The sequence below is a fragment of the Homarus americanus genome, unplaced genomic scaffold (genome assembly GCF_018991925.1).
Source record: "Homarus americanus isolate GMGI-L3 unplaced genomic scaffold, GMGI_Hamer_2.0 scaffold32583, whole genome shotgun sequence".
Lineage (NCBI taxonomy): Eukaryota > Metazoa > Arthropoda > Malacostraca > Decapoda > Nephropidae > Homarus > Homarus americanus.
The window spans coordinates 19,996,719-20,009,482 of record NW_024713129.1 but is presented as its reverse complement, the minus strand read 5'-3'; the positions used below and the strand labels follow the sequence as shown (position 1 = coordinate 20,009,482).

At 45.4% G+C, this 12,764-nt stretch overlaps 2 protein-coding genes across 2 annotated transcripts; both read left to right on the top strand.

The window, feature by feature from the left end:
• The first annotated feature begins 3,963 nt into the window (after positions 1-3,963).
• LOC121871299 (cuticle protein CP1499-like) lies at positions 3,964-5,824 on the top strand. The gene is made up of 2 exons (XM_042373521.1): positions 3,964-4,012; positions 5,172-5,824. Exons 1-2 carry the CDS (start codon positions 4,001-4,003, stop codon positions 5,766-5,768), a joined length of 609 nt encoding a protein of 202 aa, XP_042229455.1. The 5' UTR covers positions 3,964-4,000; the 3' UTR covers positions 5,769-5,824.
• Positions 5,825-8,144: 2,320 nt separating this feature from the next.
• Positions 8,145-9,454, top strand: LOC121869017 (cuticle protein CP1499-like). Its single transcript, XM_042370084.1, has 2 exons — positions 8,145-8,220; positions 9,034-9,454. Exons 1-2 carry the CDS (start codon positions 8,209-8,211, stop codon positions 9,409-9,411), a joined length of 390 nt encoding a protein of 129 aa, XP_042226018.1. The 5' UTR covers positions 8,145-8,208; the 3' UTR covers positions 9,412-9,454.
• The last annotated feature ends 3,310 nt before the right edge of the window (positions 9,455-12,764 follow it).

Below are 12,764 nucleotides of genomic sequence, written 5' to 3'. Positions count from 1 at the left end.
CAGCCCTGAGGTGTTCAGACAGGTTCCGGCAGGTTGGCCGTGTGTGGACGTGGACAGGTTCGACCCGAGTCACTGTACGGTGTGCTCTGAGTGGGTGGCGGTTCTCCTTCGTGACGCTGAAGGAGGTGTGGCTTCCTCCCACATCTTCTGGCAGTCAGCTTCGGCATCGCTGGGTGGCAACCTCCAATTCCACCAAACACCGGGGCATCCCCTCTCTCCTGGAGGGACCAGGATCTCTGTTCCCGGTTGTATATGTGCCGCCACTGAGGCCCCTCGGGGAGAGTCCACTCTACCGAGGATCCCAGGCCGAGGTCCCCCCTCCGGCTACCCAGGTGGACTCGGCGGAGCCCACCTCTCCCCGCCCAGGGGCTTCGGGCTCTCCACAGCGTTCCCCTTTGCCCTTCTGGGAGTTGAGTGCTCACTCCTCCTCTAGTCGCCACCGTCACAGCTCCGGGTGTCCCACTAAGTCTTCCTACAACAGGCACCACCGCCCCAGCCGCCCCAGATCACCTAAGGACAGCAGCCACACGTGGAAACGGGCTCGCAAAGAGGAAGCGGCGGTCCTTGAACCCCGCGACTCCAACAGGGCCCCAGCTGGGTTGTCCCTGCAGCCCAGAGTGTCCTTGGAGAGGCGGTTCTCACCCCCTCCAAACCTCCACCTCCACTTCACCAGCCCTCGCCAGGTGGCTCGGCTAGGACGGACCCTTCTCCCCTACCGACCTCCTATGGCTCCTTCTCCCCGGGCCAGGCGACCTTCCACGGCGCCGCCGAGGAGACCGACCCCTCTACCTCTTCCATCGCTGCTTCTAGGCCGGGTCCCAGCCGCCCAGACGTCGCGGCCTGAAATGCTGGCTAACCGGGCAGTGCACCCACACCCCCCAGCCCTACCACTGAATATGTTGGAGGCTCTGTCTTCCTGGTTCGGGGTGTAGCAACTGCAGCAGCAGCAGGCCGAGGCCCCCTCCACCCAACATCCTGTGGCACGGAGATCCCACCTTCACTCCCCTCCCCGGACCCAGTGGGGTCCTCAGAGTCCGGTTCCGAACCAATGAGAGCTGGGTCCTCACAGGGGCTGCCTGACTACTCCGTCTCGGACCAGGAGTCGGTCTCAGCAACCTTTCCAGCCCCTACAAGGCCCGGGCCTTCGTCAGGAGAAGGTACCTCCCCAGCTCCGATGGGAGCTTCCCTCTCTTTTATGACACCTGATGACATTATCAGCCAGGGGGCGTACAAGTGGGCTCGGGTCCCACGGGACTGGCGTGTGCACTGCAGGTCCTTACCGAATGGCAACGCTCCAGGACGGTAGGAGGTGTGCCCGGGTAGCCGGCCAGGCCCTCTTTTCATGGGAGTGGGAGTATGTGGGCCTGGACCTCCAGTCGATCTGGACGGTGGCAGCTGGAGGGAACAGCTCCCCCATCACCTCCCCCTCTCCGGCCCCTATAGTCTTATCCCCCCCTGTGGGCTCTGAAATTAACCCAGTCCTCTCTCCCATGGCAGGCCTCTCAGGTAGCCCGGACCATCCTGACCAAGGAAGCCATGGAGAGGCAGAATGCGGCCCTCGCCTTCTCCACTATGGCAGGACTGGCCCAACTAGGCGCCGGGTTGAAGGCACTGGCCGACAACCCAAACTCCCACCACCCTGACTCGGCATCCGGCGTCTACGGAGCCCTATCTACCCTCGCTTCCTGACTCGCCTCCGCCTCGGCCATCAACCTTCGCTGGATAAGGAGGTAGGGGCCCGGCTGGACCTCCGGCGGGAGGCATTCAGACACCGGGATGCGGAAGTGTGGCAAGGCCTGTTACGGCTGGCACCCTTTACCCCGTCCCTGATCCCAGAGGAGGCCCTGCGTGAATGCTTGGCCACGTAGCCAACCTTCATCACGGTCGATGCTGCAAAAAAGGGTAGTAGAAAGGACAGAAGGACGCATATTTCTGTCCCGATTATTCACTGTCCCCAAGAAGGACTCGAACAGGAAGAGATTGGTGGTGGATCTCACCCGCCTGAACCGTTTTATCAAGCCGCACCATTTTCGAATGGTGTCGGTAGCTCAGGTCCACCTACATCTCAAACAGAGGCCCTGGCTATCTTCCATCGACCTGGAAGACGCCTAATGCCACATCCCAATCCACAGGAGGTTCAGGAAGTTTTTGGCCTTCCAGGTGGAGAGGAACGTGTTTCAATTTATCCGGCTCCCCTTCGGTCTTTACCTGGCCCCGAGAGTCTTCACCAGAATCGTGAGGGTCTTGGCCAGGGAGCTAGCCCACCGTAGGGTAGACGTCTTCATATACCTGGACGACTGGCTAATCTCGGCCTCGTCCAAGGAAGAGGGCGAATCAAGCACCAGAGTAACACTGGCCACGGCGGAGGGCATGGGCTTCAGAATCAACCACTCGAAGTCCTCCCTTTCACCATCACAACAACTGGTGTGGCTGGGGATGGAGTGGGACACCTCCACGGCTTCCCTCCGCCTCTCCCCAGACAATTCACGACGAATACTCTTGCGCCTCTTTGTCGCCTCACGGTCGTCTGCTTCTCAACCGCCTGACCAGGGAGATCAATGCGGCCTTCCCGGTCGAACCCAGGGATCTCGCGCTTCCCATGCCCCTCACTTGTCCGCCCTTCTACGCTCCTGGTTGTCTAGCGACGCCCTGCGCTTGTGGACGCTCTGGGTCCCTCCAGCGCCCACCCTCTTCGTTGCGTCGGATGCTTCCGACGTAGGCTTAGGGGTACCAGTCTTCCAAGGGTCACCAGCAGTTCGGGGGCTGGACAGAGGAGTGGAGGGCGACTCATATCAACGTACGAGAGCTGTACGTGGCGTGAAGATTCTTGGAGGACAGCCAGAATACCCAGGACGAGAACATCTGCTTCGAAATGGACAGCACAGCAGCCGTTTTCTGCTTCAACAGGCAGGGCACGTCACGCTCAGCCCAATTGCTGTCACCCTCGGAGCAGATCTTCAAGAAGACACACCAACGGAGCATACACCTGTCCAATCGCCATGTCCCGGGGATCGAGAACGGGTGTGTCGAAGATCTCTTCCGCTTCAAGGGGACGTCAGTAGAGTGGACACTACGCCAGAGTGTTTCAGTCACTGATAGAGAGGTGGGGTCGGCCGGACGTGGACCTCTTTGCCTCTCAGACATCCGATCAGCTCCCAGCTTACCTGAGTCGGTTGACGCCGACACCACACGGTTGCCCAGACGCCTGTCCCCGCCCTCTTGCTCCAGGGTCCTGCTAAGGGTCTGCCACAAGCTTCGCAGCTTCAAGGGGAAGGTCCTCCTGGCCCCCTACCAGCCGGCTCAACCATGGTTCTCAGAGCTACTCGGCTGGTGTCCGCATCCACTGATGTTGGGGAACGCCTGCCTCTTCGATCCCCTCGTTGCCAGGCTACAGAGAACACTTCACTTACACACGTGTTGTTTCTCCGTTCCTCCCAGAGCAGGCTGTATTCGCCTAGAATGGTGGAGGACATCTTGTCAGGACTAAGACCTTAAACTACTTGACAATACGAGTTCTGCTGGAAAGCCTTCCGGCAGTACCTTAAGGAGCAGGGAGCTCCCACGCCCAGTGAAAGCGTAGTTCTAAAGGTCCTTCGTCTCTAGCGCACGAGCGAGGCAGGTCTATCCCGACCCTCTCCATCCACCTGTATTACGGGTGCGGGGCGAAGGTTAATAACGGGTCTGGTACCCTGCACAAGTGGGGCCTGTTCCACAAGCGACTAGCTGCTAGACCCACCCAGTACCTTCTGGCCCTTGGAGAAAGTCCTCACTCTTCTGGGCTCGGTAAGGTGCTACTCGTTCAGTCCAGTGACAAATTAGCCTGAGGGCCTCTGGCCTTAAGTTGCCTGTTTTTCCTATGTTCTTGTTACTATGAAGGTTTTACCCTCGCATGCACACACCCTCACACACAGCTGGCCTTGTCAACACAGGCTCGGGTATAAAGGCGGCCAAAGACTCACAGCCAACACAGTACGGTTCCCTACTCTCACACACCAACATCATGAGGGCTCTGGTAACTATCCCGCCGTGGTCAAGTATAGTGAAGAACATCTAGTGTTGATAAAGCGACTCTAATGTTGTGTATATATATATATATATATATATATATATATATATATATATATATATATATATATATATATATATATATATATATATATATATATATATATATATATATATATATATATATATATATATATATTGATAAATATACCTGGATCACTTTACAGTGATTTATTGCATATATATATATATATATATATATATATATATATATATATATATATATATATATATATATATATAAATAAATCACTGTAGGATATATATTGGGATGTATATATATATATATATATATATATATATATATATATATATATATATATATATATATATATATATATATATATATATATATATATATATATATATATATTACGGAGTGCGACAGCTGGAGTCAAGCACATGGATTTAACTATGAGTTTACCTTCACTATGTTACTGGGCACTTCAATTATTTTTAATTCTACCTTATAGAAGCAGAATCGATAAAATTTGAATTAATATGTTATCAATGTGAGTTAAATTATTGATGACATCTAGAAAAAGCATTTATTAAGTAAAATTGTATATATACAAATTAAAGAAATTTCCCAATAATTGTCTGTGTTTCCAAAACTATTGAACAACATTGAAAACAGATGTAATGTTAGCATTATCTCAAGGTTTTTTGTGTCTATATTGATGATGGAACTTTAGACCTGTTAGTTATAAAAGAGTTTCTATGGAGAAGATGGGAACATTGACAGGAAAATAAGCGGATTATAAAATATATTTAATACAAGCTTGTTATTAATTGTTGGAATGATATATCAAGTATATCACTGTTCATTAGTTGTTGAATGACTTCAATAATTTTACTCTTTCCGAAAATTCTGTTAATGACCAAGAATATTTCAAACAAATTCCCAATTAGATTTAAACAGCAAAAATAAAATCGTCTGCGGATAGTTATCAGGCAGTACCTGAAACTAAGTAAGAAAATTGTTAGTTACGATACTTAATACGTTAAAGTGTATAGAAAGCTACGCTATTACTCTAAAAGAAATATTAACTGATTTATTACAAAACTAAACACTTGATAAAGCTCACTATACATCCCTTCTACAGGTTGTTTTGGCAGTAGTGGGCGTGTGCTCAGCTGTACCCTTCGTCGGAGACACCCCGGAGGTGGCGGCAGAGAAAGCTCGGTTCTTCCAGGCTTACCAGGCTGCTCAGGCTGCTGCTCAGCCCCAGTACAACGCCATCCCCCACCAGGCCTACAACACCGGTCATTACAACCCCTCTCATCACAACACTGGGCACTACAACCACGCCCCGGCACAGCCCAAGTGGACTGGTCCCGTAGCTGCCACAGTCCCCGCCGGTGTTGACGGTACCATCACCCCCGTGTCTGACACCAGGGACGTTGCTGCCGCTCGCAATGCCTTCTTCAACACCTACCAGGCTCAGGTGGCTGCCACTGTAGGTGCTGCTCCCCATCATCACGGAGGCGCTGTCCACTACCAGGCTGCTCCCACCTACACCCCTGCCGCCCCTGTCCAGCCCAGGTGGACCGGCCCCGTGGCTGCCACCATTCCCGCTGGACTCCCCGGGGCAGGCAGCCAGGTGGCTGACACTCCCGAGGTTGCCGCCGCCAAGCAGGCCTTCTACAGCACCTTCCAGAGGCAGGCAGCAGCAGCGGCACCACCAACCCGATACTATTGAACCGTACTGTCATGATTAAGCCAATGAATATATAAACAATAAATATATATAAAATACACCTACTTCACATTTACTAAGACGTTAATGTTTAATAACCTAAATTTCATCTGGCAAGTCTCTCGGGCGAAGAATTTTGCACACTTCTCTTGCAAACGGTTTAACCAACCCATTGTCGTGAAGTCCTGCCACCGGGAGAGTCACTGATCATTAAGTCACTATTTACTTTACCTTATAACTCAGATGTGCTTTGAGGGTGTTGGTGAGGTTCTCTTGTCTCTTTAAGTTGTACCCAAAATTTTTTGCCATTTAGAGAAAACTTGCTGGTGACTAAACAATAGTTTTCTTGTTCTCATCTTACATTGTCATCGGCCGAACGTCTTCTGAAGACTCAGCCGCCTTTTGAGTGTAGTTCATTAGATAAGAAAAAAGGAAAATTCTCACCACAGCCAAACGTCCAGTAGAAACACAACATCGACTCATCGGAGCTGATGATTCTATAAAGGGCCGATTAAGATCAACAGCACATATCTTGGCTAACACCAAATTTCTTCCTGAAATATCACGTTTCTTTATGGTAGTTACATGACCGTGACGTCAGCACCATTCAATGACAGAGACTCATCATTAAAACTGGATAATGTTGTCTAGCATACTAAGTCTAACACCACAAAGAAGAAGCTCCATTCGGTATAGTGAGGGAGATGCCAGCTGTGAGATCTGAAGTAAAAGGAAGGTACACGGCAAACACCCGCCTGAATCACTATGCCGTTCATACTAATGGTGTGAAACAGGGACACCGGAGCAAACTGTTAGTCTGATAATTTCTCCAGAGATAAGCTTAAGTTTTTTTATTATTCTAACACAACAGTCGCTCTTCAGAACCAAAGAACCTACCACATATAGAAACTGTCGAAAAATTAAAAACATGGGAACAAAGTTAAGCAGAACAAGTAAAAAGGAAAAACGAAGCTATGAAGGATATTGGTCAGGTGTGAGAATGTGATGGTGTAACTTGAAGCCTACGTGAGCCATAAGCGGGAGGAAAGAGAGACAGAAAAGTTATCCAGTTTGGAACTACACAGTGATGTCTCCAGTGGCAGTACCTCGAAGGGCGTTGGAAGCTTTCAGTCTACCATCTACCACTTCACTTACATTCAGTTTTCACTTCTGAGGTGCAAAATTGTATTAATGATAAAACATTTATGTATATGTACTGTACACGTTTACACCAATTAGGAATAATTGTTTAATAGCGATAACTACTGTTGTTTTGGGGCGGGGTTTTTTTGGGGGTGGGGGGGATTTTTTATTGGCCATAGACCATGTTGTAGATCATCACAATACACATGACTAAAGAGTTCCATAGCAAACCTAACTTAAACTCACCCTACCTAACCTAAGGCAGGTTAGCCTTACCTACTCTAAGCAGGTCTAATCCAACTTACTTACAGTGCTAAAGTAGGTCACATTTCAGCTTTTTATTTGAAAAAGAAGTGAAGCTAACCCCCCTCCCCCCCCACACATAGTTGAGGAAGGGGAGCACATCGAAGATCACACTATAATTGCTCGTATTCTGTGCAAGTCATGCAAAAATATGACATACCAAACTTCAGCAATCTGTGTTAAAATCCACGGATGTACTATACATAGTAATGAAACAGAATATTAAATATGTTTTTATTAAGTGGATTCCACCTGCGGGGTGAGGGGCCGTCTCCAAAATTCCACTTCCTAATATTGTACAGTATACACACTGTACGTCTCCACACCAAATATCAGTTCTATACCTTCATAACTGTGTTCTCGTATATCAAACTATAACCTGAAGAGCATCATTACTAACTTCTGTTAACTGTTCCTGCTGATATTATTACAAAAATAAATATCGTTAAAAAAAAAAGGGTCTCCATCCTGGCAAAACATCTATTATGTTTTATGGCTTTATAAGATGATCTTCATTATATATTTTGATAAATATATCTTAACTCCGTAAGGCAGATGGTAATCAGTTCAACGTACCGATAAATGGTCACGGTTTGGATTAGCAAAAGTAGTTCATGATACGGTTCCCTCCTTGTACACTGGCCCTCGTGAACACAGATAAGATTACATTATGAAGTTACCTTGACGACTATTACAACCCCTGGGTGGACTAACTTTGTGCCTAGGAGGTTGTGTCCACTACGACCAACACACTGGAAATGAACACTGACAAGCTAAGTTACCCGGACCCGTAATCCTTTACATTGGATCATACCTGGGTCAAAAACTAGTTTACACACACACACACGCACACACACACAAACACATGCACTCATACTCACATGCACACACCCCCACCCTCACACACAGCTGACCTTGTCGACACAGGCTCGGGTATAAAGGCGGCCAAAGACTCACAGCCAACACAGTACGGTTCCCTACTCTCACACACATCATCATGAGGGCTCTGGTAACTATCCCACCGTGGTTAAGTATATTGAAGAACATCTAGTGTTGATAGAGCGACACCGATGTTACATATATGTTACAGAGTTCGACTACTGGTGTCAAACACGTGGACTCAAATATGAGTTTCCCTTCACCATGTTACTAGGCACTTAAATTATTTTTAACTTTAATTTAAAACAGCAGATTCGATATAATTTGGATTATTATGTTATCATTGTGAGTTGAATTTTTAATGACATCAAGAAAATGCATTTATTAAAATAAATTGTATAGATACAAATCAAAGAAATTTTCCAATATTTGTCTGTTTCCAAAAATATTGAACAACATGGAAAACAGATGTAATGTCAGCGTTATCGCAAGAGTTATTTAATGTTTATATTGATGATGGAACTTAAGAGTTGTTAGTGATAAAAGAGTTTGTTTGGAGAAGATGGAAACATTGGTTGAAAGGAAAAAAGCGAAATATAAACTATATTTAATACAAGTTTTTTTTATTATTTGTTGGAATGACATAACAAGTATATATCTATTCATTAGTTGTTGAATGACTTCAATAAATTTATTCTTTCTGAATATTATGTTAATGACTAAAAATACTTAAAATAAATTCTAAATTAGATTGAGACCGCAAAAAGAAAATCGTCTGCGCATAGTTATCAGGCAGTACCTGAAACAATGTAAGAAAATTGTAGATTTCGTTGCATAATAGGCTAAAGTGGATTGAGAGCTAAAGCTATTACTCGAAAAAAATATTAGCTGATTTATTACAACACTAAACACCAGATGAAGCTCACTATCATCCCTTCTGCAGGTTGTTTTGGCAGTGGTGGGCGTGTGCACGGCTGTACCCTTCGTCCAGGACACCCCAGAGGTAGCGGCAGAGAAAGCTCGGTTCTTCCAGGCTTACCAGGCTGCTCAGGCTGCTGCTCAGCCCCAGTACAACGCCATCCCCCACCAGGCCTACAACACCGGTCATTACAACCCCTCTCACCACAACCTTGGGCACTACAACCACGCCCCGGCACAGCCCAAGTGGACTGGTCCCGTGGCTGCTACCATCCCTGCCGGCCTCCCCGGGGCAGGCAACCAGGTGGCTGACACTCCTGAGGTTGCCGCCGCCAGGCAGGCCTTCTTCAGCACCTACCAGAGGCAGGCAGCAGCAGCGGCACCACCAACCCTATACTATTGAGCCGTACTGTCATGATTAGGTCAATAAAAATACAAACAATAAATATATATAAAACACCTACTGCACATTTATGTAAGACGCATTAATATGAAATAACCTAAATTTCATCTGGCAAGTTTCTGAGGCGAAGGATTTCCCACACTTCTCTTCCTGCAAACGATGTAACCGACCCAATGCCGTGGATGTCCTATCCCCGGGAGTCACTGATCACTCTATGTTACTATTTACTCTACCTGAAAACTGAGATGCGCTTTCGGTATGCTACCCACGCTTTGAGGGTGTTGGTAAGGTTCTCCTGTCCCTTTAAGTTGTATCTTAAAATTTATTGCCATTTGGAAAAGATTTGCTGCTGACTATATAAAAGTTTTCTTGTTCTCATCTTACGGTGTGATTGGCTAGCATATCTTCTGAAGAGTCAGCCGCCTTTTGAGTGTAGTTCATTAGATAAGAAAAAAGGAAAATTCTCACCATAGCCAAACGTCCAGTAGAAACACAACCTTGAATAATCGGAGCTGATGATTCTATAAAGTGCCGATTAAGATCAACAGCACATACTGTATATCTTGGCTAACACCAAATTTCCTCTTGAAATATCGCATTTCTTTGTGGTAGTTACATGACCATGGCGTCAGCACCCTTCAATGACAGAGACTCATCATTAAAACTGGATAATGTTGTCTAGCATACTAAGTCTAACACCATAAAGAATAAGCTGCATTCGGTATAGTTAGGGAGAGGCAAGCTGTGAGATCTGAAGTAAAAGGAAGGTACACGGCAAACACCCGCCTGAATCACTATGCCGTTGATACTAATGGTGTGAAACTGACAGCCGGAGCAAAATGTTAGTCTGATAATTTCTCCAGAGATAAGCATAATTTTTTTATTATTCTAACACAACAGTCGCTCTTCAGAACCAAAGAACCTACCACATATAGAAACTGTCGAAAAATTAAAAACATGGGAACAAAGTTAAACAGAAGAAGTAAAAAGGAAAAACGAAGTTATGAAGGATATTGGTCAGGTGTGAGAATGTGATGGTGTAAGTTGAAGCCTACGTGAGCCATAAGCGGGAGGAAAGAGAGACAGAAAAGTTATCCAGTTTGGAACTACCCAGTGATGTCTCCAGTGGCAGTACCTGGACGGGCGTTGGAAGCTTTCAGTCTACCATCTACCACTTCACTTGCATTCAGTTTTCACATCTGAGGTGCAAAATTGTATTAATGATAAAACATTTATGTATATGTACTGTACACGTTTACACCAATTAGGAATAATTGTTTAATAGCGATAACTACTGTTCTTTTGGGGGTTTTTTTGGGGGGGGGGATTTTTTATTGGCCATAGAGCATGTTGTAGATCATCACAATACACATGACTGAAGAGTTCCATAGCAAACCTAACTTAAACTAGCCCTACCTAACCAAAGGCAGGTTAGCCTTACCTACTCTAAGCAGGTCTAATCCAACTTACTTACAGTGCTAAAGTAGGTCACATTTCAGCTTTGTTGAAAAGTAAAGCTAACCCCCACATAATTGAGAGGGGAGCACGTGAAGATCCACTACCATTGCTCGTATTCTGTACAATCATGCAAAAAATATGACATACCAAGCTTCCAGCAATCATGTTAAAAATCCACGAATTATTACTACCATAGTAATGAAACAGAATATTAAATATGTTTTTTGTCGTGGATTCCACCTGCAGGGGTGAGGGCCAAACAACCTGGGACGTCTCCAAAATTACTTCCTAATGACCCAGCGCAGTATACACTGCACGTCTCACGCAAATATCAGTTCTATACCTTCATAACTGTGTTTCTCATATCGACTGTAACTGAAGATGTCTTCTGCTGTGCTGAAACCACTGCTGATATAATTACCAAAATAAATATCGTTAAAAATAAGGAGTCTCCATCTGGCAAAACATCTATTATGTTATGTAAACTTTATAAAGATGATCTTCATTATGGCTTTTGATAATATATCTGCTCACGTAAGGCAGATGATGTCAGTTCAACGTACGTCGTAAGTCACGGTTTGGATTAGCAAGTAGTTCGCTCACGGTTTCCTCCTTGTACAACTCGTGAACCTGGAGAAATGGATTACGTGCTCAGTTATGAGCAATCTACCAAGCCCTAAGTTGGACTAACTTTGTGCCTAGGAGGTTGTATCACTACATTAACTTGGTAAATAGACATGACTACACTAAGTTACCCCGGACCCGTAATCCTTTGCATTGGATCATACCTGGGTCCAAAAATTGGATTTACACACACACACGCACACACACAAACTGCATGCACACTCCTTTTTACCTACTGTGACCTTGTCAGCTGAGGCTCAGGTATAAAGGCGGCCAAGGCTCAGCCAACACAGTACGGTTCCCTACTCTCACACCATCATCATGAGACTCTGGCTTCTCCACATTAGTTGGTATAGTGAAAAAGAGAACATTGTGAGTATTGATAGGCGACGATGTTACATATATGTTGCAGAGTTCGACTACCGTTATCGAGCGCCAGACTCAAATATGAGTTTCCCTTCACGTATTACTGAGCACTTAAATTAACGCTTGAATTTTAAAACAGCAGAATCCGATATAATTTGGATTATTGTTATCATTAGGTTGATTTTTAAACATGAAAATGCATTTACCAAAATAAATTGTATGAATGCAAATCAAACAAATTTTTTCAATATTTGTCTGTTTAAAATATTAAAACAACATGGAAGCAGATGTAATGTCAGCGTTATCGCAAGAGTTATTTAATATTTATAGCCAGTGATGAACTTAAATTGTTAGTGATAAAAGAGTTTGTTTGGAGAAGATGCGACATTAGTTTAGAGAAGAAATATAAACTATATTTCAATACAAGTTTTTTATTATTTGTTGAATGACATAACAAATTATATAACTATTCATTAGTTGTTGAATGACAATAAATTTATTCTTTCTGGATAAACCCATGTTAATGACTAAATCTTAAATAAATTCCATTAGATTGAGACCGCAAAGAAAATCGTCTGCATAGTTATCAGGCAGTACCTCAAACAATGTAAAGAAATTGTAGATTTCGTTGCAGAATAGGCTAGTGGATTGAGGCTAAAGCTATTATGAAAAAATATTATTGTTTATTACAACGCAAACGCAGATGAAGCTCTATCATCCTTCTTAGGTTGTTTGGCAGTGGTGAATAATAACGGCTGTACCTTCATGGGACTTTAGAGGTGGCGGCGGAAGCTCGGTGCTTGGGCTTGCCAGGCTGCTCCAGGCAGCCGCACTAACACAACGCCATTCCCCCTGGGCCTCTGTGCGAGGTCATTGGCCCCTCTTCACAGCACTGGGCACTGGCC